This window comes from Brachypodium distachyon, chromosome 2 (genome assembly GCF_000005505.3).
Source record: "Brachypodium distachyon strain Bd21 chromosome 2, Brachypodium_distachyon_v3.0, whole genome shotgun sequence".
NCBI lineage: Eukaryota > Viridiplantae > Streptophyta > Magnoliopsida > Poales > Poaceae > Brachypodium > Brachypodium distachyon.
Window position 1 is genome coordinate 46,462,672 of NC_016132.3, and position 27,597 is coordinate 46,490,268.

The window sequence follows — 27,597 nt, forward strand, 5'->3', positions numbered from 1 at the left end:
CCCGGCGATGCAGCTCCTCTTCCGCCATCTCCTCTCCCGACCTACTCGCTCGAGAAGGATGCGCTTCGGTCGAACAGCTCTCTCGAGAAGAATAGGCTTCGCTGCAATCACACCATCGGCTGGGCCCCCCAAAAAAGCCCAAACACCCACATGTATGAAGGACAACGCGGCCCAACAACAGCCCACAGCGAAACAAACACAGAAAAAAAAAGCACCAATCTCCGCGCGAAATGGACGGTCCGTACGCATCGACCGAGAAATACTTATTTCTCAGGCGCCTGATCAATAGCAAATTCTTTGTTTTATACTTGTACAGCTCTGACTCCGTGAGAAAAGTGAGCATAAACCAGCTGCTTTTTCAAAAGTAAAAACAAACTTACTGTTCCAAAACAAGCCAAACAAAGTACGGAGTACTAGATTATCAGGTAAAACAATAAGCTATTAAGTTAAATTTTAACTGGCTAGATTCCTAACGTATAAATCAGCTATATAGACTCCTGTAAAACACAAGAGGCTGGTACCACAAGGAACTCCGGCTAGATATAATATGGCAAATGGACCGCTACAAGTGTAAAACACAAGAGGTTGGTACTCAATGCTGCAGCTGCTGACAAGCTATGTAGACTCCTGTAAACCGATATTTATATTTAGACAGCTGATAAGTTGATGTAAACTCGTCATATATTCATATCGCAGAGGCAAAAGTTCATCAGTTAACCGCCAGTTACAAGTAAGATGTGTCCATAAAAAGTGAGGACATGCCAGCAGCATCACTAGACTAATCTACCATTCTTATTTCAGGTTGACCCTTCAGCTGAAAAAAGTAGAAGGATCTGTACCAATCTGCTGGCTAATAAAAGGAAGCCAGATGAAATACCCATACGATAGCTGATAAGCTTCCAGTTATAGTCACGGAAATAAGTTGTCATAGGAATGAAGTACCCAATATAACTGGCTGTATTGCACTATGCAGACCAGTCTCGTGGGGATGTAACATTGCTACCAGCATTGAGCTTATCAGCAATGACACCAGAGTCTGCAGGTCGGGCGGCAGACACCACTGGGAGTGTCATACTCCCAACTCGATCCTGTGGATACCCTACTACACTGCCCGTTTCAAACATATTTCCAAATGGATGGTTATGCATGACTTGCGATCCCAAATGATGAAATGCCATAGGAGCAGTTGCTGGATGCTGAGGCAGAACAGCAACAACCGTCGCAGGACACTCAGCTGGATTCTTATATGTGGTGTTGTAGGCTCGGCCACTGCCTTGAACAGCATATGATGCAACACTGCAGTGACTGGGTTTGCTTGGCTGAGGTGGGCATGAGCCCTGGCTGTGTGGCTGCAGTTGCTGTGGCTGTTGATGTTGGATATTATGTTCTGCTGTAGGAAGCAAAATTGTGTTGCCTTGGCCATAAAACGAAGGCGTGACTTCATGATGCTTCTGCTGAGGTGAAGAGTATGGAGACTGCACAATCAAACTTCTCGGGAGTGGCTCAGTGGTTGCATTGGCAGGCTTCTGAGAACAGTATGGAGGATACATGAGTGTGACTTGAGGAGCACTTTGAGAATGAGGAGATGATGTCTTCTGTTGGACTATCTGTGGCTGAACTTGCTGAACGCTGTACTGCTGCTGTTGGGCGACAGGTGGTTGTGATCGCCATGCCTGTGACTCAAGATGCTGAGCAGGCGTCGGTAGCATATGCTGCTGCTGTGGAGGGTATAACTCTGTTGCCTGACTAGATTTCTGAGGTAGCTCAACTGCAACCCTAGCTTCAGGATTCTGGGCCTGGGGTTGCATAACCTGAACAAAAGACTCAGACGGTTTGTTCTCTGTGCACTTAACATGATTTTGGCTTTGCATGTAGTACACAGCAGCTTGGTTCGGATGCTGCTGCTCGTGCTGTGTGCTCAAAGATACAGGCACTAGTTGCTGCAGAACATAACCATTGCTGCTTTGGGTCGGCATAGCAGGAGATTGCATGGTATTAACTTGGTGAATTGGAACAAATGAAACCTCATGTTTCGCAACTTGTGTGCTGTGATCATTTTCCCTTGCTGCAAGCATTGGCAAGGCAGTGGCCCCATTTGTTCTAGCAGGAAATTCATGTGCCATTTGAAGTTTGGCTAGTTGTTGCGCCGTGTCGGCAAACTCATGCTTATCTTGAAGCATCTGTACAGCTTTCTGAACCTGGCCACCAAAAAAATTGTTCAGTAAAGAGACATCTTGTAAACGTGAGAAAAAAATGGCATAAATCTCATGAGAACAGTAAGTCAGACTCCACCGTACGTAGTTAAGAATAGCAGCTTGTGAAAATGTTCCGCCGTAACTCCTTAAGCAAAGGACGCACAGAACAAATGTGAAACGTAAATGCTGCCGTTAAAGTTTAGACTAGAAGCTCAATCTTGAAATCTGAAGAGCGTTTCAACTAACTTGACAAAGAACCAAGAGATTCGACAGTTACTTGGCTGGCCGTGCATCGATCTAACCTGTCTGATATTCTTGTCGAGGCACCGGAAGTTGACGGTGGCCTCGCTGTGATAATCCATGACGTCGCTCCGCAGCTCCCCGATGGATCTCTCGAGCTTGTAGCAGTAGAGCTCGAGCTGGGAGAGCCTCCCGCCGATGCCCTCGAGCGAATGCAGCAGCCCGTCGGCCTGCTTCTTCATGCACTCCTCCACGGCCGCCATGACCGCCTCCTTGGGGTAACAGCCCTCCTGGCCGTACACGTTGACGAACGTCCGCACCAGCCTCTTGTCCTGCGAATCCTGCTCTCGCAATCTCTCACTCAGAAACCGAGATCGAGGAAACCTCGCGTACGGACGGAGATCGACGCCGAATAGGGCAGGGCAGGAAAGGACGTACCTCGGCGCGGCGGCGCGTCTGGTCGAAGGAGCAGCGAGCGGGGTCGGGCGGGAGGCCGAAGGCGCCGGAGACGGATGCGGCGGCCGGGCGCGCGGGGGACGCCATGGGCGAAAAGCAAATGGCAGCTAGGGTTTTGGGTTGGTGGTGCGTGAGACTGGGGAGGAATGCGAAGCGAAGGAAGGGGCGAGGAAAGAGAGGCGGGCGGGCGCGTCGGGCGAGTGAAGGGGAGTAGAAGCAAAGCAGGGCAACGCAAAAAAGCAGAGTGAAACAGAGAAGTAAACCGGGGTTAGTAAATTAAAAAAAAATCGGGGAACAGAAAGAAGAAACCAAGCAAAGCAAAGCAAACGCAAGATGAGATCGGGGCGTGTGGGAAGAGCAATAAAAATGTGAGGAAAATGTGAGGACGACGAGACGAGAGGAGGCAAGTGGGGAAAGAGAGAGCGGGTGGGTGGACTTTGGGGACAGTGAGATGCGGAGCTGATCTGAGCGAGCCTTGTCTAGGATGATGGAGCTCTGGGTTAATTTGATGCGCTTGTGTTTGGAGAAGGGGGATCAGCCATGGGATTCCTTTGCTTTCCTTTGCTTGCCTTGCTGGACGGTAGTTTTCAGATGATCTGGTTGGTTTGGCGACGTCGGGTGCAGTGTCACCGTCCAGTCTCTGCCTCGTGAGTCATGTGCGCGCTTAAAAAAAAACTGTCAATGGGTCTGCCAGGGTTGGTGCTAGTAGCAGTTTGCTTACTCTAATTTCGCTCTCTGCCCGATTCGTGAATCCAATCACGTATGGAATAGGCGATTACAAGTCTCGATCCACAATCTTCTGCTCGATGCTCCGTTTCCGCTAATCAAATTATATTTCTGTTTTACAAAATTGCATTTACATTTTCATAATTTCTCTCTTTTTATGCGAACAATTTCTCTCTTTCTCGATTTCTCTTCACGAAACAGAGGGAGAGATTTCATTCTGTTTTCGGAGATCCTAGAAAACATGTGGAGTAGCCATCATGCGTCGCTCATACTGTCGATAATCCATTGCAAGTTACCGGCAACCACTAAAAGTGGTAATGATATTTACTCTCTTTGCGTTTGTTTTACAGGGTCTACACCACACAGAATTTTAAGACAAACTTTGATAATAGTCGACATATGTAAACAAAAGCTGTTTTTTCAAATACAAATTTAATGATAATCGTTTTTTGTGTCACAACATTTTCCTTCTACTAGTGTAATTGCGGGTCAAAGTCTGAAATAAAAACTCATGCGGTTTCTTGTAAGCCAAATCGGAGTGAGTAACTTGAGACTCAGTCGTCTTTGCCATAAAACATGTGTTCCTTTTGTTGAACATAAAAGCACTTGAATTTTACGACCATCTTAACGGTACTCCGAACCTGTACCTCTAAGATTGTACCGCTCACTGGTCCAAATCAGACGAAACTGCACGAGTAACTTATCCAAACTTGCTACGTCCAGTCCACATATCATCCAAAAATCAACAAATAAGCATCCAAATCCATCAATATCAATATGCAAAATGTGATGATATCTAAATCCTGCTGGTCCCGATGAGTTTGCCTTTGTAGTTGGCCCACCCCACCAAGTTCACAACTTCCTCTCAATGTGGCCCCCAGACACTGCACTATGCAGCCAGCCACGTGCCGTCACGTGATGCCCAACGGGGCCCACATGTTATTTTATCCATATATAGCGATGAATACTATTACAATGAAATATATCATTCATATATTATATACCGATGGAATATACCATTCATATACCATATACTAAGAAAATATACCATTCATTATGTGTGAGATAATTGAGAAGTGGTCCTGGCCCAGCACCACGTGGCGGCTCGTGGGTGGCTACCGGCACTGGTAGGCCTCAATTTAACATTAATGATGAATAATATGAATTAAATTAACCCAATTCTTTGAAAAAAAATAACTATTTAACATTTCCTAGAGTGTTTTAATACGAAAAATGAATAATACTTAAACAATGTCAAAAGGTTAAAATATTTTTAGTGCTGCCATATTATGGGTATGAGCCCGAACTCTTCACAAAACATGTTCAATGCATGGCGTGTCATGTTGTGTCAGGTGAGCGAGCCTAGGTGTTGTTGTCTCTCCTTCTCATGCCCTAAGAGCATCTCCAGCCGCGCCCCCTAAATGAATTTGGGGGACGCCAGCGCTTAAAATCCGACGCAGTCCGGCACGGCCCAGAAAGTTATCCGGTGCCCCCAGCCCGAACCCAACACACCGGGGGGGGGGGGGGAGCGGGGGCACCGGCTGGGGCGCAAAACCATGCGGGCTAGCACTGTCAGCGGCACGACCCCAAAAACAAACCCTACTTGCCCCGAATCGTCACCTTCCACCCCCGAATCGCCGCCGGAACCACCCCTCTCACCGGCGACTTCCACCCCCGAACCTGCTACCGCATAGATCTCCCCTTGCCGCCGCAGTTCCAGTTCCCCCGTCCGCCGCCGGCCAGTTCCAGCACTGGTCGGTGCCCACCCAGCGGCCACCTCCTTGCTTCTTGCCGTCAAGGTGTTCGGCGATTTGCCAAGGCCGTGGATTCGGACGACAAAGAGATGCTCGCCGCGCTTTTTGACGAGGAAGTCGCCGCTGCCGATGATGCTGCCTCCGGGAAGGGGAGGATCGAGGAAGGGCCGCCGCAAGAGCAAGGCGAGGAAAAGGATGGAAGGCTACTGCATGTTGTACGCCGACTATTTCGCCGATCCATTGCACAACGATGTGATCTTTCGGCGCCGATTCAGAATGTCTCAGAAGCTTTTTTTGAAGATCGCCGAGTACCTCCGGGAGTACGACGATTACTTCAAATTGAAGAGGGATGCCGTCGGGACACTCAATTTCACATGAATTCAGAAATGCATGGTATCCTTGCGTTTGCTTGCTTTCGAAATTCCAGCCAATACACGGGACGACTACCTCCGCATGGCCGAGTCCACGGCCATCGATTGCATGCACAGGTTCTGTAGGGCAATTGTGGCAGTGTTTGGAGAGCAGTACTTGAGGACACCCACTGCAGAAGACACAGCTCGGATCATGGCACAAAATGCAAAAAGAGGATTCCCAGGTATGCTTGGCAACATCGACTGTATGCATTGGTCATGGAAGAATTGTCCATTTGCACACCAGGGCATGTACAAAAGCCACAAAGGATCATGCATTGTGGTGCTTGAGGTGGTGGCCGATCAGGATCTGTGGATTTGGCATGCATTCTTCGGTATGGCAGGATCGCACAATGACATCAATGTGCTGCAATGGTCGAATGTGTTTGGAGCTTGTTGAAGGCACTGCTCCTTCGGTGAACTATGAGATCAATGGCCATGTGTACAACAATGGATACTACCTGGCAGATGGCATCTATCCAAGATGGTCGACCTTTGTGAAGACAATCTCAAACGCACTCGCAGGAGGAGCAAGATCTTGGTTTGCGATGCAACAGGAAGCATACATGAAGGATGTCGAGCGGGCATTTGGTGTGTTGCAGGCTCGATTTTCCATCATGCGTTACCCTGCTCTCACTTAGTCGAAAGATCAGATGTGGGAAGTCATGATTGCCTCCGTGATCATGCACAACATGATCATCAAGAGCGAACAGGAATGTCCGGTGTTTGACACTGAACCGTATGAACGGATGTGTCCTCTAGCCAATGTCAATCACCAGGTGTCGGCCGCCTTTGCTGCTTTCCTCGCCCGGCGGCAAGAAATTCAAGACGCCAGTACTCATCAGCAGGTTCAAGATGATTTGGTCGAGCATTTGTGGAGGCTTCGAGGAAACGTATAGCTTTTCTTATTTATTTGCTTGAATTTGATTAAATTTGTTTGAAATGTGATTCAAAACTTATCAAATAATGTGCTTGTTTCAATTTGCAATATTGTAAAATTTGGTTTGGGGAGGCGTTTGGGGGCACCGGCTATGAACCGGCTTGACCTTAAAAACAAATTCTAGCCGGCGCCCCTCATACGGCCGAAAAAAGTGACAGGCCGGACGCCAAATGGGGACGCGGCCGGAGATGCTCTAAGGGAGTCAAATGCACAAAACCGTAGGTGGTTCAACACCTCCCTTAGCAAGATGGGCCTGATCTTTGCACTCTTGATACTCCACCCAAAGAGCCTTTTGAGATTTTTCAGAAATTATATAAGGGCAGGCCCAAAATTCAACACTTATTACTCATCAAACAAATGGTAATGTACATGGTGGGACATATATTGCACTCGAGGAATGCGTAGGAGCTGGAAATACATGGATGGTAATTGAGCATTCTGCGAAGGAACACAGAAGTTGCATATCACGTGCAAACAAAGTTTTATCAACAAGCTCCAGCAGAAATGAGTTCTAGACATGCTTAGGGAACAGTTCAGAGTGCACCTCAGAAATCTAGGGAGGGTAATGCTGTTGCTTTTGCAGCTCAACTTTAGCTGATGACATGGCTGCCATAATCTTGATTGAATTTTTCGTATTTATGTGTATGGAGATGAGCAGATGGCCGTGTATTCCTCAAAGCAAGTTCAATATCTTCTGCCGCTATTGGGCCTACTTCAGGCAACTCTGCAACATTTTAATCCCAAAAGGTGCTTAAATATCACTGAATTTACAATGGAGTTCCCGTAAAGATGGGAAATCACTAGTGAAGAACAGAGCACATACCATCCTCAGGAACTTCTTCTTGTGTACCTTCTAGAACTGCCATTAACCGTCTAAGGGGCTGCATTGCTGCTTCCTTGCACACAAGGCGTATATCAGAGCCTGAATATCCTTCAGTGTTCTCCACAAGAACATCATAGGGAATCCCCATCGTTACAGGAGTGGATGGTAAGAACTCTTCAAACATAGCATGTCTAGCTTCTGGCTCTGGTAAGGGCACAAGAATCTGATCGGACAAGCTAAGGAAAAAAAATACTTTTCTTTAGGTAGAGAAATCAATGTAATCTCACAGGCTCACAGCCGAACTCTGGTACTCGAATACGATTGATCAACCGTTTCCACACATATAGGGTGAATTGCATACTCTAGTGCTTTAGGAAAATGACACCTTCAGTAAAGCCTGTGATGTGTTTTATGGACATGATCTTCCTCAAAATGTTCATAATTAAATATATTTCACCAACAAAGATCAAATTAATTGTTTGTCAAGTGGAATTGTTGGTATCCCTCCAAGATATAATTACCACAAAAACAGAAAATGGGCTCTCAAAACTTATATGCACACATGCAGTTAGTTATTACTAGATTGTCTAGAAAAGGATACACGTTTTTCCAATCGGCGTAACATTGCTGCATCCAATTCCCATGGTAAATTTGTGGCCGCTAGAACAAAAACAAGCTCACGGGTCTTGGTTAACCCATCCATCTGCAGCAATGAAATGTTATGGAACAACCAAAACACAGAGTCAAAACAGCCCATGCCAACATTAAGCATCCGGTAGATTATTATTCAACATGTCAACTTTAGGATGTTTCAAGTGCTGGCTGAATCATATGTGTTCAAGCTACAAGAGGTTTAAAGGCTTGTTCTCCAATTTCCTTCCTTCCATAATTTGTCATTGAGAAACTAACAACTAATGAGCATTGAAACATAATTCATAGTACTTTCTAAATTTTCAAGAAAGCTACCTGTATTAATAGTTCAGTCTTCAATCGCCGACTGGCTTCATGTTCGCTACGAGCTTCACCGCGTTGACTAATGATGGCATCAATCTCATCAAGGAAAATGGTAGACGGTGCATGATGCCTTGCAAGCTCAAATAAGACTTTTACTAGTTTCTCTGAGTCACCTGCACCATACTAACTATGAAAGTAAGAAAAACTTGATATATCTCGCTACAAATGGGGTAAACAAGAATTCCATGCACAATTAAGGATATGATGTTTGAGGTTATAATTAAATCTAGAAGCAGATAGGGGGTGCAATTATCTAATTGCAAATATATTTTCTCATATGTGGATAAATTTAAAGAGATATTCCATAGAGATTAGTGATGTTAGAGATTAGTAATGTTCCATAAATCAATGGTGTGGTCATTTTAAGTTTGTGGTGCAAGCAGGGAGCAGTGGACAGAATGGTTAAGGAAGACCGTTAAGTAATGCACAGTGTGACAAGATCACAGGCAAAAGGGTGCACCTGTCGTGCAAACAGTGAGCTGGTGGCAAGAAATGTCCGGAAGATTGCACGATGCATCGATGGGTAGCAGAAGGTTTGGAAGTTGCAGGTTCACAATCTAGTAAAGGGTTTTGGATTGTAGTTTGTCACTATCCAACAATTTGTAAGAATGTCATGCAGGTCACACATAGCATACAACCTTTTTGCATCAAAATATAGCCAGTATGGGCCTTATTAATTGATTAAATCATCAAGAATTAAACTGTTCAGACGTATCACAAATCAGACATGTTGTTTAGGAGAAACAATCATTAAAAGCACCGTAATCAAATTATTCAAGCATCTAATGCATGCTTTCCTGACTTGACACATCAGCATGCCAACCAGCAAGAGGCCTTCCAAAAAGGGGCGCACAGTTCCATTGCCCAGGGATGGATTGGCAGCGTCAGTTTTTTTGAAAGCAGAGCCAAATTTTGCGAAACAAAACATTAGATATTTTTGTCCGTAATGCCAAATTTTAGTATAGTTATATGGGCTGCAAGCCAAAGCCCCTTAACGTGCTGGAAGGAACATGTACTGATTTTTACGGATCTTACAAGGATAAAAGCAATAAACTTTTCCCACTCGGAAATTGTGGGAATATGTAGTTTTGAGAGGACAGATTTGGAGTTGCCAAAATACTACTCTCAGAGAGAATTCCACAAATGCAAAAGTATAACAACTAACATAAACTGATAGCAAAAATTTGGAGTGTTAAAGAAAGAAAAGGCTTACAGTAATGCAAAAAATCAGTCCATGCCACATGTATTGAACAGTATGGCATGGCAGTACAGCACGGCCCCATTGAAAGAAAAATATGGTCACGGTTATAGCAGAAAAACAATGCAACTGCACATCAGAAACAAGTGGGTGGGGAGACGTACCACGCCATTTACTGACAATTGATGAGGCTGAAATATTGAAAAAGGTTGTTTTGCACTCAGTAGCCACAGCTTTTGCTAGCATTGTCTGAAACGAAATATATGCAGGTAGTTACACCAATTGCACTTTATGATGGTCAGTGATTTTAGTTTGGGCATAGCATGACAGCTAATCTATTGAATGGAAAACACTACATCTGAAATGAAACGAAATAACAGAAGAGAACTGGCAAGGAAACGATCGTGAATAATTGGTGTTATCTCATAATCATTTGAAAGCACAATAGCAACACTGTAGGTACTTGGCTTACATGTAATATAGCACAAGTCTCCAAAATGTTGATAGGCCAATAATTAACAGAATCCCAATATGGCATTCAACTGAATGCAAGATATTTTATGGAAGAGTGGAAGACAGTTGAATTTAATCATATTAGGTACGGTTTGGACGAATGTTTCAACAACAAAGTCTCATGATGAAGTGCTAACAATATTGTTAAAACGGGATAACACAGTTTCACAGAAATGAATAAAAACAGCTGTAAAAGAAAAATGCAAACAAAATTGTTAAGGGCGAACCTTTCCTGTTCCTGGTGGACCAAAAAGCAATATACCTTTCCAAGGTGATAACAGACCTGTGAAGTACCTATAATCTGAACCTGATTAGGAACAAAGGAGAAGATGTTCATAGAACTAGCAAAACAATGCCTGGTTGATACAAGTTCAAGTTGTTATTTGTCAGTTATCTCGTAGTTACTATAAAGAAATTGACCTTAAAGCACATTGGGGCATTCTAATAGGATATATGGAAGGATCAAAGTAAACAATATCTGGAATGGCATCATGACCAGTTGCATTCACCCATAACAATATTAAGTTGAACTGAATTGACCTTTGAAATCCGGATGGCCATGACAATATGTGAAGTGTGCATCATAAATTTGATTCAAAAAGTTTTATGAGCCATGCATATCGTAGGTATATACAACTATCTAGTACATCAGGGGTAGACCAGATTTTTTTTAAGTGGGGGCAAATTATCGGGTGGGGGCACTTCTTGTCAAAATTCTACAAAAATTAACATATTTTTCCTAACTACGTGAACATATCTATTTTAAATTTCAGTGAGAATAACATTGGTTCACCCCTTGAAGCACATGTTAAGCAACAAAGCACTCCTTGGTAATGCAAGGCATATCATTATATCAATATTCTGTTTTATAAGAAGTATCCAGATTGCTTATATCACTTCAGGGAGCAAACAAACCTACTTAGGATATTTTATAGGCATGACAACAGCTTCTTTGAGAAGACGCTTCGCAGTTTCCAAACCTTTAATGCTTTCCCATTTGACATCTGGACTCCCATGAATGATATCCCTGTAGGAACTAGTGCATTACACCTAGAAGGTATGGTATAAAGGTCTGAAATACATGACAGTACAATTGTACAAAAATGATAAGATGAGGTAGAGCTACATATTTGGTGAGACTGTTACCTCAACAACGTCTCAGCCAAATTGCGTGTTTCTGCAGATTCAAAAGGAGGAAGTAGGGACTTCTGCCTGCAAAGTTCACAATTCACAAAAGGGGTACTTCCACTGAGCTCCAACCATTTCATTATAATTCTTATCAATTAATAGCGTAGAGCTCATGACTTTATTTTGGTAAATATGGAATTCCCTCAGTAGAACATTCGAATTTGCACCAATTCGTAAAATTTTGTCAAATCAACTAAAATGCAGATTTCAATTCTATATAAGCTACAATCCGACTCATGATTGAAGTAGATACTGCAGCCTCAATTGAATTTTACCGCACTCAAAGATTACTAATGATTGACAGAACATCCCAAAATTAGTGATCGGGGCATTTTGTCAAAATTAGCTATTCTTAAGAAGTCATCGCAGTAATTCAGATTAAGAAAATGTCGCATGCGAACTAGACGTCTAGTTCTACTGTACCCAAGCAAGTAACGAGTACGGAGTATTACAGTGGCCGAGCCTCCATTGCCCCGTTGTGCAATCCGACCTTTCTATTCTGCAACCGAAAATCAATAGAAAAAGTATTAGTTCTTCGCACCCGACTATTATTCATTGGATCATCACAGAAGTAGTAGTAACATCGAAGCATTCGGAGACAAGGGCGAACCAGACGCTCGAACTGCTCGAAGACGGCCAGGTCGGCACCGCCGTTGGCGTGGAACGCCGCGGGGCTACTCCCGGCGGAGCCTGACCCAAGCGGCCGTTCGTCATCGACGTCGTTTCCGTCGCCCTTGGGTTCGCCGCGGATCCCGAGACGCGCGTCGTAGTAGCGCTCGAAGTCCTGAACCGAGGACAGAGCGATTGGGGACAGCGAGATCTCAGCAAGGGAGAGCAGCGATTGGAAGGGAGTTGTGATAGGAACAGCATAGGCCAGTGACTTGATTACCTCGAAGGACCAGCGGGTAATGGAGGGCTCGTCGCCGGCGGCCATGGCGGCGACGGCTCCCGAATTAGGGGGGAGTGCGGAGGCGTTGGGTTGCCAATACCACGGCCGCCAGCGACGGGATTCCGATGCGCGCAGAGACGCGACAGCTCCCGAAGCAGGGGGGAGCTGTGCGAGGTGGGGAATGGGGAGGTTGGGTTGTCAACCCGGAGCGACGGAACAGAACAATGGAGTCTGCGCTGGTTTTTCACCGAATCATCGAGACAGCGAGAGCGTCTACGACTTCGGCGCGACCGCAGGACGCTGGTAAAACCTTCGCAGGAAATTAGCTGGTCCCACTTGTCATACTCTTTCTTCTTTCCGCCGCTTTGAACGTGCACGGTGCACTAAACACGTGGACATTCGGTCGGGGTCATGCGACGAGCATGTGCCAATGGGAATAATAGGAAAATATAATGGGTCTCTGGCCACTACTACATTTCCCTATTATTTCTAAAATTTTGTCCGTTATTATAAAGTGCAAACGAACGAGCATTGTGTGTGTGTGGTAGAATGGATGACATTATTGTGTTTGAAGCCCCCAAATATATCAGAAAATACGTGCATGTGTTCTTGAATTTTTTTACTCCTTTCGTCCCATATTAAGTGACAAAATATTACATGTATCTATGTACTTTTCGATATAGATACATACATATTTGGGTACATTTGAGGCACTTGATATGTGACGGAGGAAGCATATCATATGAATCTGGTTGTGGATGCAAGAGGCTTCAATAGATGCATGGCGTGATGGCTGAACCCGTAGCACGGGTCTGAGATGGGCATCGAATGAATTACCGCTCTAAAATGGATGGATGTCGATTGAGGACGATTGAAAAGAGACGGGCACCCATTAGGCCTCGTTCGTTTCACGAGAATTTTGTAGGAAATGTAAAGGATTTAGGATTCCAAAAGAAAGTTCATTGTAGATGCATTCGTTTCGTAGGAAACAATCAAATTGATTCCTTAGGAATATCATTGAATTACTTTGTTTTTTGGAGGAAATTGAACATTAGGTCCAACCTATTTTTTACCATAGGGATGAAGTTGGACAATCCTTAAGATGGCATGTGCCACCTTATGACAATACTAACTGCTCATTCGGTTTTGTATAAATTTTAAAGGATTTTTATAGCATTTCAAACCTTATGATTTTTTTTCTTATGTGTAGCATCCGTTTCATAGAATTGAGGAGCTAGATTCCTAAGGATTGGTCCTAAATTGACCTAATTTCTAAGAATTCTACACATTAGTTTGGACCTCATTTAAAATTTCAAGGATTAAAGTGTGCATGACATCTCAATCCTCTACTTTTTCTATTTCTTTGATTTCAAAATCCTACGAACCGAATAGAGCTTAGTTTTGCTCTGTTTTGGTTTCTTTTCTTTGAAACCAACGAGCCCTTAGTTTGGAGCTCCAAAGGTCGCATGTCGATTGACCCACCTAGTGGAGGCGCGGGCGCCGGAAGACAGGCAGGTAGGCCTTGGAGTTTCCATGGACACATTCTTTTTCCTTTTTCCATTTTCAACGTACACACTTATTCGGTCGGAGTCATGCCATGAGCCCATGAGCATGTCTACGACGGTGAACCGTGGAGAGTGTGCTCGCTGCCACATTGTACAACCGCTGCCTTGGTTTTTTCCAAGAGCAACTCCGGAACTTGCATCTCTTCCCTTGCTAATCAAAGAATATAGCAGTTCTCCTGTTTTATAACTGTTTTGCAATGGATGAATGAATACAGGTTAAAATCGACAATAACTCATCCCCTAGCTTGTGGGATCATTTTTGACTTGGTATATAATCCCTCCGTTATAAAATATTCCTTCCGTCTTATATTAAGTGACTTTCTATTACATGTACTAGACGCTTTTTAGGCATAAACACCGTATTTGGACAAATTAGAGTCACTTAATACGGGACGAATGAAGTACAAGAAATCCTTATTTCATCCTAAGTCAAAAGAATTTAAAGTTTATAGAAAACCTATCAAACATGTATAACTCTACATTGATTTTATCATTAGTATTACTGTACTTTCTATAAATTTGATCAAACTCGAAAAATTCAGATTTAGGACAAAGTTTGTCGTTTATGAACAGATGTACTCCAGTAAGTTTGGCTGCTACTTGCCACCTCGTACACAGCGGTGGCTTTTCTGGCTTGCGCTTGCGCAACCAGCCGATGAGCGTTCTAACATGAACAGTACTCCCTCACTTTCATAATTCATGTCAAAATATTACATGTATCTAAACGCTTTTTAGCAATAGATAAACGTTTTTTAGCAATAGATAAATTTATTTTTGCTCAAAAATTATGAAACGGAAGGAGTAGTCGGACTGACTAGCGAAAGTGAGCACACAGAGGAACTAGGCGGCAAAGGAAGAGTCAGGTTGACATTTCAAAAATATAGCCCCGGATGGCCAGATGATAAAAGATTTCACTTTCAAGTCAAAAAATAAAACGGCCACCTTGAGAAACAAGCTAAGGGCCGTGAACCTGCAAAAAGTGACTAACGCAACTAGTAAGATAAAAGAGTATCAGATGCAGTCTCAGGAAACATCGCCACATATTCAACTACTCCCTCCGTTCCATAATTGGCACGGATTGTACTAAATTTGTGCCAATTAACATGAACGGAGGGAGTAAGATTTGGCAGAAAAATTCCCCAATGGCAGGAAAAGAGGAACAACAAAATCAACAGCCAAACAAACCAGCTTCAATTTCAAGAGCACACTTGTTAAGTTCCCCTACATAGAGTAATTAATATACTGGAGTAGCAGGAAGTTCTACCACAGATACTGATTAGTCAAAGGTGCCCCAGGGTAAAGGGAACCAACCACAGGTGTACAACCAAATAGTGGTAGTCATTAAGATCTTTTCATTGCAAATATCTCCTGTATGTTCTTATCAAGCGAATGGCACTTCATTACCAGCTAAAGTATGATGAGTTATTACATCAAGAGCAGTGTTGGGTTCATGCGCCACTCGCATACAGACGAGTCCACTCCTTTGCTGCAAATGCCAGAACATATCTTGCTTAAGATATCATAAGCCAAAGGGCAAATGAGAGACTATTATCAGACTTGTCAACTAAAATTACCTGTTTCAACAGCTTCTGCCTCATTGGATTTCCAGTGCTTCGCAATGTTATCAGAGAGAGGGTCATCTGGATTTGGTGCACTTAGGAGTGCCTGGATACTGAAAGCAAGAAAAATGTTACCACATTAAATATAAAAATCGGAACCATTTTCTATAATCAGGGATTTTATGATTTTTTTTGGGGTGAAGCAAACTGATAATGTCAAGCATTTGGTAAATTAAGTTAGGTAGGGAGGGAGGGATACCTTAGAAGAACTGTTCGGATCTGAAGAGCCGGACTCCATTTGTCCTTCAGAATGTCAAGGCATATCCTACCAAGCTATATAGGTAGATCCTGTTTAGGAACAATAATTTCTGTAGAGAGCAGACCAACACTACAAAGGAATATGCCTGCTCACCTTGTCAATGTTGGGATGGTATATTTTGGTCAGGAACCTAACCTGCATTAACAAGGAAAATGACCAAATATTATAAACATTGGCAGAAATATCTTTACTCCTAGAGGACTCAATCAGTGGTAGCGGCCTGTTGCCTGCGGACTACATCACTTGTTTTTCGTTTTTTTTTTGCGCCACATGTTGATCTCTCACATTGAGATGAGAATGAATATTGTTTACTCCTATAAAAGACTCAATCGGTGGCAGCGGTTGGCAACTTTTGGGCTACATCATTTGTTTTTGTGTGTGTGTCACATGTTGATCTGGCACATTGAGATGAAAATAAATGTGTTATATAATATAATACAACGTCCTCTTTAAACATCTATTTTTGGTCCATAGCAACACAAAGGCAGATACTGTGCTAGTTATATAGCATTTCACAATTTATAGACACCAAAGAAAAAAAAAAGGAGTGAAATGATAGTCTGTTAACGATTGTTTAACAACTTGAGTGCTATTTATTCATCCTTCTAATAAATTAATTGTCTAAACACAACAACAAGCTATGCATAAATACACTATCACCTCAAGGACATAGGAGAGCACCATGAATGTGAAGACTCACAACAAAAATTACATGAATAATTAGACATGAGGTTAAAACAACTCACAAAGAAACACATTTTGACAAATTTGGTTATTCAAGCTAGAAATATGATCGGATTGATGTTCTCCATTAGAACACAAATTATTGTTTGTTGAACCTGTACCATAAGTACTTAGCTATACAAAAGAAAGCAGAAGGCATATTGGAAAGAGAAGAAACCTCACTGTACAATTCTCAATACTGCATAATTAGCTTAGAAGTGTACAAGCTCAATAGCATTAAACAAAACATTAACAAGACCCCATCTACAAACAATTACCTTTGGTGCAGCCATCGGATATTCCTCAGGCAAGAAGAGTTCCAGCTTAAAAACTCCACCTGATCAACAGATTAGGCAGCAGAACGATATCAGAAAACCAAAAATGTCTGTTGCATGACAGATACAGCTGTGCAAAATAGTACTCCCTCCGTTCCATAATTCTTGATGCAAATTCTTTCTAAAATGAGCAAACCAACACACTAAAATGCGTCTAGATACATCTGTATCTAGACAAAGTTGCGTCAAGAATTATGGAACGGGGGGAGTATTTGCTACACAGGATACTCAACCAGTGCACTTTCTTAAATGGGAACAAATCCATTATCCTAAATGAGTCATTTCCTACCATTTAAAGATGATAGAAATTTTGTCCTATTTCATACACCAAACTTACGAATTCCAAAGGGCTTAAGCAAGCCAATGTAGCACACTATGTACCATAAGACGGCATACATATCAATATGACATGACAAAATGAAAACAGACAGAATCAAACAACAGAACAATTCGATTAGAAACAATAGAAGATGACTCTCCTCCCCAAAACCAAGAAACAAGCAAAACAAGTGTACGACTGTCCGGAAAATATTCCTAATAGTTACAAACCTTCAACACCTGAGACTCATCAAACATGATAACCGCCCAAGAAGAGGCCAAGTCACCAGAATGATCGAACAGCAGAACCATAAAATGTGTGTAGAAGCTACCATGATTGCAACACAAAAATTTGAGAACTCTAACATCTAGTAACAGGCTTTGAACAGAAACATATCGATTCAATAATTGCTAACTAGAAGTGCCGTAATTTATCCCTAAAAAACACAAGAACGCCGCTATTCTGTCAAAAATAATAAGCATACCTTCGTAGGGCGACTGCGCCGGCCCAAGGATCATGACGTTGAAGTAGCGCATGTTTTCCTCCGAGGGCGACGCACTGATACCCGGCGCTGCACAAAGAAGCCATTCAAACAACAGAAATCAAACCCAGAAATGTAACACCTCACCAGAATCCACCAAAACCGCAGATAGAAAAGCAGCCGCACCTGGCTCGCTGAGAAGTCTCTGCGTCTCCTGCATAGATCCAACCACACGGAAATCCCCCCAAAAAATTAGCCAGGAAAATAAAATGAATCGGATCGAAGGCGTCGAGAGATCTGTGCTAGCATGATCAGATCGGAGGCGCACCTTGATGATTCGTCGCGGGAGGTTGCTGTTGGCCATCGGATCGGGCCGGGGCGCGGGTTTCTCCCTCCGGTGAGCGCGGCGCCGGAGATGCTTTAAGTTCCGTGCGGGAGAGGCGCAGGAGCCGTCAGCCGAGATGGGGAACAGGGTACGGGGGTAGGCGGTGGAGATGGATGGATGCTCGCTATTATACGCACGGACGCGGGTTTGCTTCCATGGCTTTATTCCATGCTACAGAACCCTGCGATAGGATCAGTGCAGGTTTATCACGCCAGGTACACACATATCAGAATTATTATGAGCATTATTTGCAAGTGCCACAATTAGAGGAAAAAAAGTGCAGACATAAGTTTGAGAAAACCTAATTTGCATCGCGCACAACGCCACAACGGGTAATTAAGCCGAAGTATCAAGTGCAAACGACACACCTTTTCAAGAATACATTCTTCTTTCAAAAATACACACAACACACATGAGACGACAACAATATATATTACTAATCTTGAAAATTTTAAAAATATATATTCATTTTCGCGGTTGAATTCGTACCAAAGCAGGCTTTGAAATTAAGGTGTTTCAGCAAACATCTTTTAGACTCTGTTATCCGCAAGTCGTGACAAATATCACTAATGAGTCTTCTAAACCCATTTGTGATGAGTCGCCGATGATGCAATGTTTAACAGTAGTGGCAATATTGTCACCAGTTGTTAGTCCTACAGTGTGTTTTTCATTTCTCATCTTTAGGGACTCAGCAAAACACATGTACTGGTAAATGATACATTTTTGACTAGGCAATATAACTTCTGCATTTTCTATCTAAATAGTTTTGAATCTATTTGCATCCAAGTATAGAAAGCTTGACTCACATATTCTATAGCGTCAAGTAAGGAAAAAAAGAGGCAAAATTACACAATGTTTAGTGACTCTAAAAAGGCCCATTCATATTGTTGACTTCCAGCCCATTCATGTTTTCATATGCAGAGTTAATGCTAACGCAATAGCATACGATGTGCAACTGTGTAAACTAACTATACATGATGAGTAAGCATTAACCATATTAGCATATAAATGTAGCGCCCGGTGTTGGCTCCAAAACTTTGATGTTATTTACGGTGGGGGCTCATTCTTCACACCAAGTTAGCGTAGAGTCATCACATAATAATGATCCGTCCCGTTGCACAAGCAAATAAATGTACTTATAGTTTTGTGCTAAGTCAAAGATATTAAAGTTTGACCGACTTTATTACGGACTCTGACTTTATTATAAAGTGTAGCAACATTTACGACACTAAATACTATCATTAGATTCGTTCTGAAATGTATAGTTTCATAATATACTGATTTGATGTCATATGTGTTGCTACTTTTTTCAATAAATTTGGTCCAACATAGAAAATTTTGACTTATGAGAAAGTCAAAACGTACACTTATTTGTGAACAGATTGAGTATGCTAAAAGAGCATTACTCTCTCTCATTCTATCAATTATTATTTAATACAAGACTCTTTATTCTTTTGCGCCGAAATCTGGGAAAGTAGGAAAAGAATCTGACGAAAACAAAGGGTGCGTGTCAATTTATTTATTTTAAAGGCTGGGACTATTCATGATTCTTTGCCAACACGAAGACATGGCCTTAATCCTACGCTAATCATCTCACCGCCGCTCGTGAATCAACCTGTGACGTCGAGCGTTGCGTCAGTCGATCGAATCCCGCGGGCCGCGGGACCTTTTCTTCTCCCTCCCCTGAATTTTCTTTTCTTGGCTGCAACCTGCAACGACTGGGCGATCACGCGCAGAAGCTCACGCCATCCATATGATTAATCTCTAGCGCGCGGATCAGAGTCATCAAACAGACAGGAGGAGGAGAAAACAACAAGGGGAGGGGGAGAGACCGTTGAACGAAAGAATGAAATTTAAGATTATAATCGACTAGGTCTGTTCTTTTCATAGCTACTAGATCTGTACTACAGCAACACTATCCAACAACGAGCTGTTTCATCCACGTATCTACACACTAGTTTATTTATTGGGACGGCAGCATTTAAATAAGAAAGATTTGATTATATATACTTATGCCTTTCTGATCCGGCAAGTAAGCTTGACTAATCGATTCCCAGTGCACCAACCGATTGCTTTCACTTGCTTCGAAGAAACAGTCTTGGTGTACATTTGCAGTATATATGAAATCGGCTTCAGAAACTAGTTCCAGCCAAAAAAATAAATAGAGAAGCTACTGTCACAAGAAACTTGGGAAGCTACCGTTTTCCTTACCTTTTGCGTTCTTGAGTTTCAGCTTAGGGTGGTTGTCTGTTCACTCAATTGAGACTATTTTATAGTTTGCTAGGAATCAACATAATTGCACCTAGTATGGTACATACACATATCACAATCTTTTGAGATTGATAGAAAATCAACATAACTGATCCAGAATTGCTTGGATGTATATTTTTGAGATAATTAACTGTTATTCAGCAAAAGATTGGAAATATAAGGTCAAAAATACATTTATGCAACCTATGCAATTTTTTGTGAATCCCGTAACATGCATTTTAGCTAGTGCCATAAAACTCCAAAATTTGGGTCTTCTACATCACTTTATCATAAATTTTGGGTAACAAATTCACATGCCCATCACTTTTTGGGGTTGTTGTATCTTAGCCCAAAACTCAGGCCTAGCCGCTCTTAACAACATTTCTGATTGTCTGGGACCACAAGTCAGTGCCGACTAGGCAAAAGAAAGTGTCAAAAGTCAAAATGGAAGGATAAAAACTGTGCTCAAAATGAACTTAGATGATAACCGTGCAATAAGGAGTCCATTGATGTTCTTTTTTTTTTCTTGTATGGTTCTGTGTAATTGTGGCAAAGTGAGGTTGAGGTCACAATGGTTGGGGCTTTGTGTAGGGATGTAAACAGGATCCCGCGAAGGCCCACTTCTAGTTAAATTCTCAAAAACTCAGTCCAAAATTTAAATATGAATTTTTGAGAAATAAACTATAAGTGTGCCATTGGTGGGATACCTTTTGCATCCCTAGCTTTGTGATATTTACTCAAAATGCTATGATGATTCTACCAAGGTAAAACTTTTCTGCCAAGAGGCAAACTAGACTTGGAGAGTTGACTTTAGTTAAAAAATGAGAGAGAGTTGACTATGGAGAAAAAACAATCCATGTCCATTTGACAAGAAAGTCCTTGTGCGAACCACTAAAGAAACTCTGTCAAAGTTTAGCTCCTTTCCTGCCCCCTTCCTCTTCCGGGCATCTCCGTGATCCCCTCTGTACAGAGTTTATTTTCTAATTGCTTGACGGAAATTGACCGCCTTTCCCTGAAAGAGAGAACTCCGCCAACGTTACCCGGCTAGACTACTTTTTTTTTATCAGTCAGGAAAGTTACCGTGTTGCAGATACAATTGGTAGGAACAACGTTCCACGTGATTGGACAGAAGCGTGATGGAATAATCTACACATGATTGGGCCATACAATACATACATGCAGATACAGCCAGCCAGCCAGCCAGCCAGATACAGTGGTAGCTGGAGTAGATATAGCCGCATTCGTTGCACCTCGTTCATGCAAAATATTGCAAATAGTACATGGACCTGTACATTTCACGGCCTAACCTTGTAACGTAGCAGCAGGAGAAGACGAACTGCAGGTGCGAGACGAGATGGCCATATAATTCTCTTCTCGTCACGCTCCAGGAGATACTCCGTATCTGGGTGCGCGGCGCCGCACACGTATTGCCACATCTCCATCCTTTTTGCAGGACGAAACGTCACGCACAAAACAAAAAGCGAATCTAAGTCAACGCCGAAACAATAGATCTAGAAAGATCTCTCTATTGGTGCTGCTGCTGCTTCTTTTTGAGGTTCGATTATTTAGACAGACATCAATAATTTGCTCCGATCGGTTGAGTCCGTTTCCGCTTTCACGCAGGAACGGATCACCACAGAAGCCTTGAAAAGTCAAACGACAAGAAGAATATACAAAAAGAGATCATTAGTCAACACGGCTGGAGGACGGCGAGCGAGATAAAGCATGGAAAGTTGCACCCATCGTGGTACTTTGCACAGTCACATGATGCCACAGTACGTTTCTCAGAATTTCCACATGATTCTTTATTTGCGTGTCACCACTGTCTGACCATGCAGGGCCCATACCTGCACCCATCCTATCCTCCTGTCCAAGATTAACTGATTTAATTGATTTAAAACAACTGGAGTAGTATACTCCAAGAATATCCAGAGGGAGGGGGGGAAAGAGGAGAGAAGGGAGAAGCAAAAAAGCATGTCACACAAAGAAGTCAGGTACTCCACCGGATTGCTGTCAAAAGAGAAGAAGTCAGGTACATTAAGCAAAGTAAAGAGGCAAGGGGATGACCACCGCGGCCTCCCCTATATAAAGGAGTACTTTTCCACCCACCCCCCATCTCCTCTCCGCCTCCATGGCGAACCTCCCCACCCAGGCCGCCACCGCCGACGCCTCCGGATTCAAGCTCTTCGGCAAGGTCATCCAGCCCGACGCCGCCGCGCAACACGACGCCTCCGCCTCCATCACCGCCTCCACCTCCACGGAAGAGAGCACCCCGCCACCCCCACCCCCGCCTCCTCCTCCTCTTCCGCCGTCGCCCCCGCCTCTGCAGGCGCCGGCCGGAGGCGAGCCGCTGCCGTGCCCGAGGTGCGGGAGCAGAGAGACCAAGTTCTGCTACTTCAACAACTACAACGTGCGGCAGCCACGCCACCTCTGCCGCGCCTGCCGCCGCTACTGGACGGCCGGCGGCGCGCTCCGGCGCGTCGCCTCCGCGTCCCCGGGCCGCCGCAGGCCTCGGCCCAACGCGGCCCGATCGGCCGCCGCCGCGGCCTCGGCGTCCGCCTCGGCCTCCGAAGGGGCAGCGGAGAGCGTTGACTCGCTGTCGTAGGCGTGTGCGCGCGGCGTGGGTGGAGAGGCTTTCTCTTCCTTCCGGGACCTCGCGTGCGTGGGCGCAATGCTCCGCGCCGCTACCTCCCCGGGCCGACGCGTCAGAGACACCACGACCATCGCACTGTGTACCATCATCTGCTCTCGTCCACTTTTGGGCTTTTCTTTGTCCAAGTAGGTTCTATTTTGATACCATTTTAGGATTCTTTTTGGTGGCCGAAAGGATGCGGCAACGGCCAGCGACGAAAGAGAATTTAGAAAGAAAAAATGCTTTGGTAGCTGCTACTCCACTAGTGAAATCAAATGGATGTACCACTTCCTTCCTTGTGGCAATGATGATCCTAAGTGGCAGATTGAGCCATGATTTATTGTAAGAGGACCTCCAACTTTTACTTTTACTTTTCCTGTTGTTGCCCCATGTTTCTCCTCTGCAGCATTCAGTTATTAGATGCAGGGAACATTCAATGGATCACGTGGAATCGGTGACAGTATTGAGCTGATGTAGATGCGCAGCTTAAATGGAATGTATACGTGGTAGGTGGGTGTTTTTGCAAGTGTCAATGGCATCAACGGAAGCATCTATTGTACAACATACAAAAAGGCATATGTCTGAGAAGGTTCACATTATTCCAAGAAAAGGTCAGCTTGATTATTTCCTCTTCCAGGCTTTCAGCTGTTCTTGGTAGTGTGACATAGCGCCATTTTTGTTTTATCTCTTCTCCTCAATGTCAACGATAAACAGTTAAACACAGTCACACTTAATATCTCATCAAGTCCTCCACTGCTACGAGTGTAAGTGCATTTGTCAGAAGCGCATTGTGTAATGTATATCCCCATTATCAAACTCATGCATGTATATCCCCATACTGTATTCCAGTTTGGCATTCGAACATGTTTCATGAAAATAATAATTTTTCAAGAGTATCTCGCCTAGAGCTTCACGAGCAATGAATTTCTTTTGAAATGACTATACTGACAACCTGCATTATTTACAAACATTCAGTTTTGATCCAAAGTCCTGACCTCCTTATAGAATTCAACCATAAAGTTCGGTGGCCAATGACCTAACCGTTTTCAGATGCGCACTTTACAAAACTATTCATGATTTAAGTTTGTTTCTAAGATGAATTCAATAGCATGCATATTTACCAACTTCCTGTTGTGCAGTCATAGTAAACATTCAGTGGAATAATGTTAACCAGTCAAGATTTTCAGACAGTCTCCTTAATGGGCACCTTATGTGCTTGGCGCCATCATCACATTAGATACTTCAAAAACGGACCTGTCAAAAAACAAGAGTATCAGAAATCAACATACTTCATTTCAAAACGCCTACAGTAATACTACTGCTTAAAGGGCAGGATTAGCATAAATCTTCAAAATTCTTCAATTACCAGGATCACACTTATGGCAACTACAATATTATGGTTGACATGGCTTGCATATACTCCCTCTGTTTCATAATTCTCGTCTCAAATTTGTCCAAAAATGGATGTATCTATCCATAAAAAGTGTCTAGATACATGTAATATTTCGACAAGAATTATGGAACGGAGGGAGTATGATATTATGATATACGGAGTATTGTGCTATAGTGCTGAAGAAAGGATAAAGCTTGGCACCTTACTATATTGGTAAATGGTAACCGATCTTCTCTCAGGGCAACAATCTTCTATTTATTTTTTCTATTCACCAGAACAGCATTCAAACTTCACGCTTTCCAACATCAGGTATGGATTCCTGAATTGCTTGAGTAAACATAGCAATCTTGTAGGTAAAAAACCCAACAAGCATGGGTATCAATTCTAGGTGCATGAAGCCATAATCTGGAACTAATATCCTGCATCAGAACAACAATGACAAAATATGCATGTAAGAAAAAACATTTGTTAACATACTATGGATATTTCAGTAGCAAAAGTTGAATAAAACTTAATCTGCTTACGCATTCCATCGATTATACATCATCACTAGAACCATTGGAATAAGCAATCTTGGCTGCGCCACAGCACCCCTGCAAGCATGCCAGAATAATTGTAATTTATTACGAGCGGGCAGTAGAAGCTACCTAGCCTTTGCTGAACGCAATCACAGTCTGTTGTAAGTATGTTTCATACAAAACACAGGGTGCCCAACATATGTAAAGGGCATCCTATGATAAACGGAGTATGCACTTAATAATTCCTACTCAGGGAGCTTGACTGCAGAGAAAGATATTCAGATAATGAAGACATCAGTTTTTTAATCTTCGTTTTGGTTAAGCCCGTAAACGAAAGCAGATAATCAATGTAAGGGGTTCCAATGGAAGGGCTTCAAAAGGATCAGACTTGTCTTCATGTATCTGCGAATCTTACAGATGAAAACAGAACCAAATTTGGACAGGACAGCTGAAGGTGGCGTAAGTCAAGACTAGTGGTTTGTCTGGAAGGCTGAAATACATCTACAGGAGAAATTTTGAGCTTAAGACCTAACTTTGGAAAGTTCTTCAAATAAGAAAGATATCTTTGCTTGCAGGCTCTCTAGCTCTCTGACAGATTGGTCATGAGAGGAGTCAATGTCGACAACATAGCCTGCTATTTTTCTCTCTTTTTTAACAAATATAGACTGTTATCTTATAGAATGAGATCACAACTATGTTTTGACATTTTAGCTCTCCCAAACTAAACCAAGTATGAGCACTTTAGGTGAAGGGATGAGTAATTCCTATCAAGTATTGATCCCAAACCAAGTTTTTCTAAACCCCAACAGAAACCAAGTTTGTAACAGAAACAGCTAGAAATATACTTGGCAGTTGCTTTTGTTCCACCAGCTAGAGAATCCACACTGGTTCCAAGCATGCGGAGATACACCAACGATCCAATCAGCCCCGCACCAAAGCTGAAGAGTAACTAAGATTAGTAGAAGTAATATAGTCCTAACAAAGCTGTAATAATGATACACAAATGAACAACCAGCTTATAACTTTATAAGAAAAGGGCTAAGAAAAAACTCAGTCAATGTAACTTGCTCAAAAAATTGCACACCTCACAGCAATTTCAGGAGAGTATGAAACATAAGCAGAAACAACACCAATGCCACCAATACCTAAAGTAAGGAGCTGCAATCTTTCTTTCAACTGCAAAACAACCCGCATTGTGAGTAAAATACTAGCAAAAGCTTGTGCATGAAGAACAATCAAAATTCAGCATTGTACAACTCTGAAAAGAACAGTTAATGTGAAGGAAAGCAATAGGAACTAGCAATACTGGATCCTGATTGAATTAAAGGATATATACCTTTAGATATTGTTCTCTGGCCTCAGCTGCCAAAACTTTGGGGTCCCCTTGTTGCTGCACTTTCGACTTTGATTCCTTTAGTATAACATCCTAAAGAGGGACCAAAATCGGGAAGTCATTAGAAAAGAAATATACACCAACATAGTTCTGTTATATGAACATGTTTTAATTAAGAGATACCGACAACATGGCAATTATAGAAGTACGACAACTTACAATGCCACCGGTGGTTGCCCTGGTCGCTCGGTCCCATTGCTCCTGCTCTCGTCGAGTCGGGGCTAGCTTCCATCTAATGAAGGTGGATCTATTGACAGCCTACATACGAATTACAAGAACCTAATTCATTATCATCCCCAAGAGGCAAGGAGAATAAGTCTGCACATCGAGGGCAAGGGGTTCCAATAACCTCAGCTCTAATCGATCTACCACGCCGGGCAGCATTGACCTGGGTCTTCAAGATTGACTCGGTCGGCGCCAGAAGCTCCTTGCTCAGATCAACCTCCACACTACAATACACACTCTAGATTACTAAACTTCGAGGAATGATTGTCGGGACACCAAGTGTTGAGCAGTCGAGGTGGGATGAGAGTAACCTGTCAAGGCTCATTGCGCGGTTGATGCTTAGGAACCCTGAGTTGGCGTCCTCGTCCACCTGCCCAAACGAATTGCTTAATTAGGAACTTCGAATGACAACCACCACAGAAGTCAGCGAAAATTTCTGCTCGATTGGAAACTGGAAGGAAATGGGACGATGTAGGCTGGTTGAATCGGTGAGTTGAACAAAGGCCCGCTCGCTCGCTCGCCGGGAATGGGCGTACCGGCGTGAGGCGGGGGATGGTGGGGGGCGTGTCGGTGCCGCCGTTGGCGATGACGCGCTCCATGTGGGGGAGGAAGTTCTTGTTCCAGATGAAGTCGTCGGTGTTGCCCACGGGGTCGCGGTCTTCCTTCCCCATCCAGTACTTGCGCGGCTTCACCGTCGTCGGCCCGCCGCCGTACTCCCCCGGCTCCATCCCCGTCGACCACTTCTGCGGCTTCTTCTTGGGCAGTATAATCTTCACTGGCCTCCGCGCCGCCGGCAGGTCCGGCACTGCCGCCGCCTCTCCCGAGGCCGCGGAGGCACGCGGGGGTCGCACGGCCGCGGCGCGGCTGGGTACGACGGCGAGCAGCGACATGGCGGCCGCGAAATATCTCTGTGGGGAATGCAAAGAGGAGGGAGAGGCCGAGAGGGTGAGAGTGATCCGGACGGGTTAACGGGAGAGAGGCGTCGTGTGGTGGCGCCTTCCGTCGACTCGCGGCTGCGACTTGTACAAATTCGTACGCTTCCTAAATATCTGGGTCCTCTGCCACAAAATGCCAGTCGATGATTCCACGTATAATTTATCTTGGATACACAGGATACACACAGGCATGTGTCATTGCATTCCTCTATGGAACAA

The 27,597-nt window shown here is 43.5% G+C and overlaps 5 protein-coding genes across 6 annotated transcripts; 1 reads left to right on the forward strand and 4 right to left on the reverse strand.

Moving 5' to 3' along the window:
- Window positions 1-659: 659 nt before the first annotated feature.
- LOC100831431 lies at window positions 660-3,356 on the reverse strand. The gene is made up of 3 exons (XM_010233827.3): window positions 2,874-3,356; window positions 2,498-2,776; window positions 660-2,198 (listed from the first exon to the last, which is right to left on the reverse strand). Exons 1-3 carry the CDS (start codon window positions 2,976-2,978, stop codon window positions 966-968), a joined length of 1,617 nt encoding a protein of 538 aa, XP_010232129.1. The 5' UTR covers window positions 2,979-3,356; the 3' UTR covers window positions 660-965.
- A 3,674-nt stretch (window positions 3,357-7,030) lies between these two features.
- LOC100831953 (katanin p60 ATPase-containing subunit A-like 2) lies at window positions 7,031-12,598 on the reverse strand. The gene is made up of 11 exons (XM_003569495.4): window positions 12,347-12,598; window positions 12,068-12,241; window positions 11,910-11,956; window positions 11,416-11,481; window positions 11,189-11,296; window positions 10,497-10,563; window positions 9,921-10,005; window positions 8,511-8,671; window positions 8,146-8,247; window positions 7,545-7,767; window positions 7,031-7,445 (listed from the first exon to the last, which is right to left on the reverse strand). Exons 1-11 carry the CDS (start codon window positions 12,389-12,391, stop codon window positions 7,312-7,314), a joined length of 1,212 nt encoding a protein of 403 aa, XP_003569543.1. The 5' UTR covers window positions 12,392-12,598; the 3' UTR covers window positions 7,031-7,311.
- Window positions 12,599-15,079: 2,481 nt separating this feature from the next.
- Window positions 15,080-18,180, reverse strand: LOC100832554 (ubiquitin-conjugating enzyme E2 36). The gene is made up of 8 exons (XM_003569497.4): window positions 17,976-18,180; window positions 17,834-17,861; window positions 17,651-17,737; window positions 16,791-16,849; window positions 15,883-15,924; window positions 15,730-15,803; window positions 15,486-15,583; window positions 15,080-15,397 (listed from the first exon to the last, which is right to left on the reverse strand). The coding sequence occupies exons 1-8, from the start codon at window positions 18,009-18,011 to the stop codon at window positions 15,360-15,362; spliced, it is 462 nt and encodes a 153-aa protein (XP_003569545.1). The 5' UTR covers window positions 18,012-18,180; the 3' UTR covers window positions 15,080-15,359.
- Window positions 18,181-21,873: 3,693 nt separating this feature from the next.
- On the forward strand, window positions 21,874-23,655 carry LOC100828886 (dof zinc finger protein DOF1.5). The gene is made up of 2 exons (XM_010233828.3): window positions 21,874-23,256; window positions 23,335-23,655. Exon 1 carries the CDS (start codon window positions 22,414-22,416, stop codon window positions 22,885-22,887), a length of 474 nt encoding a protein of 157 aa, XP_010232130.1. The 5' UTR covers window positions 21,874-22,413; the 3' UTR covers window positions 22,888-23,256; window positions 23,335-23,655.
- A 125-nt stretch (window positions 23,656-23,780) lies between these two features.
- On the reverse strand, window positions 23,781-27,456 carry LOC100832245. 2 transcript variants are annotated; one of them, XM_010233829.3, is made up of 10 exons: window positions 26,980-27,456; window positions 26,755-26,813; window positions 26,568-26,667; window positions 26,378-26,476; window positions 26,162-26,251; window positions 25,910-26,001; window positions 25,671-25,763; window positions 24,832-24,900; window positions 24,514-24,726; window positions 23,781-24,168 (listed from the first exon to the last, which is right to left on the reverse strand). In XM_010233829.3, exons 1-9 carry the CDS (start codon window positions 27,331-27,333, stop codon window positions 24,591-24,593), a joined length of 1,092 nt encoding a protein of 363 aa, XP_010232131.1. In that variant the 5' UTR covers window positions 27,334-27,456; the 3' UTR covers window positions 23,781-24,168; window positions 24,514-24,590. The 2 variants fall into 2 exon arrangements, with proteins under 2 accessions (XP_010232131.1, XP_003569544.1); XM_003569496.4 differs by having other exon boundaries at window positions 23,839-24,168; window positions 24,509-24,726.
- Between the last annotated feature and the right edge of the window lie 141 nt (window positions 27,457-27,597).

What these genes read in the sequence shown, in the direction of transcription:
- LOC100831431 (XM_010233827.3), bottom strand. Translation starts at nt 2,978, where the DNA reads ATGGCGTCCCCCGCGCGCCCGGCCGCCGCATCCGTCTCCGGCGCCTTC. An exon ending in AGACGCGCCGCCGCGCCGAG is followed by an intron (nt 2,777 to 2,873) that starts GTACGTCCTTTC and finishes TTGCGAGAGCAG; the next exon opens with GATTCGCAGGACAAGAGGCT. An exon ending in TCGACAAGAATATCAGACAG is followed by an intron (nt 2,199 to 2,497) that starts GTTAGATCGATG and finishes TTTGGTGGCCAG; the next exon opens with GTTCAGAAAGCTGTACAGAT.
- LOC100828886 (XM_010233828.3), top strand. Translation starts at nt 22,414, where the DNA reads ATGGCGAACCTCCCCACCCAGGCCGCCACCGCCGACGCCTCCGGATTC.
- LOC100831953 (XM_003569495.4), bottom strand. Translation starts at nt 12,391, where the DNA reads ATGGCCGCCGGCGACGAGCCCTCCATTACCCGCTGGTCCTTCGAG. An exon ending in TCGAGCAGTTCGAGCGTCTG is followed by an intron (nt 11,957 to 12,067) that starts GTTCGCCCTTGT and finishes TTTCGGTTGCAG; the next exon opens with AATAGAAAGGTCGGATTGCA. An exon ending in TACGCCGATTGGAAAAACGT is followed by an intron (nt 7,768 to 8,145) that starts GTATCCTTTTCT and finishes TTGTCCGATCAG; the next exon opens with ATTCTTGTGCCCTTACCAGA.
- LOC100832554 (XM_003569497.4), bottom strand. Translation starts at nt 18,011, where the DNA reads ATGGCCAACAGCAACCTCCCGCGACGAATCATCAAG. An exon ending in ACCATCCCAACATTGACAAG is followed by an intron (nt 15,804 to 15,882) that starts GTGAGCAGGCAT and finishes CTACCTATATAG; the next exon opens with CTTGGTAGGATATGCCTTGA. An exon ending in GGCAGAAGCTGTTGAAACAG is followed by an intron (nt 15,398 to 15,485) that starts GTAATTTTAGTT and finishes TGGCATTTGCAG; the next exon opens with CAAAGGAGTGGACTCGTCTG.
- LOC100832245 (XM_010233829.3), bottom strand. Translation starts at nt 27,333, where the DNA reads ATGTCGCTGCTCGCCGTCGTACCCAGCCGCGCCGCGGCCGTGCGACCC. An exon ending in GGGCAACCACCGGTGGCATT is followed by an intron (nt 26,252 to 26,377) that starts GTAAGTTGTCGT and finishes GTCCCTCTTTAG; the next exon opens with GATGTTATACTAAAGGAATC. An exon ending in CCAGAGAACAATATCTAAAG is followed by an intron (nt 26,002 to 26,161) that starts GTATATATCCTT and finishes GTTGTTTTGCAG; the next exon opens with TTGAAAGAAAGATTGCAGCT.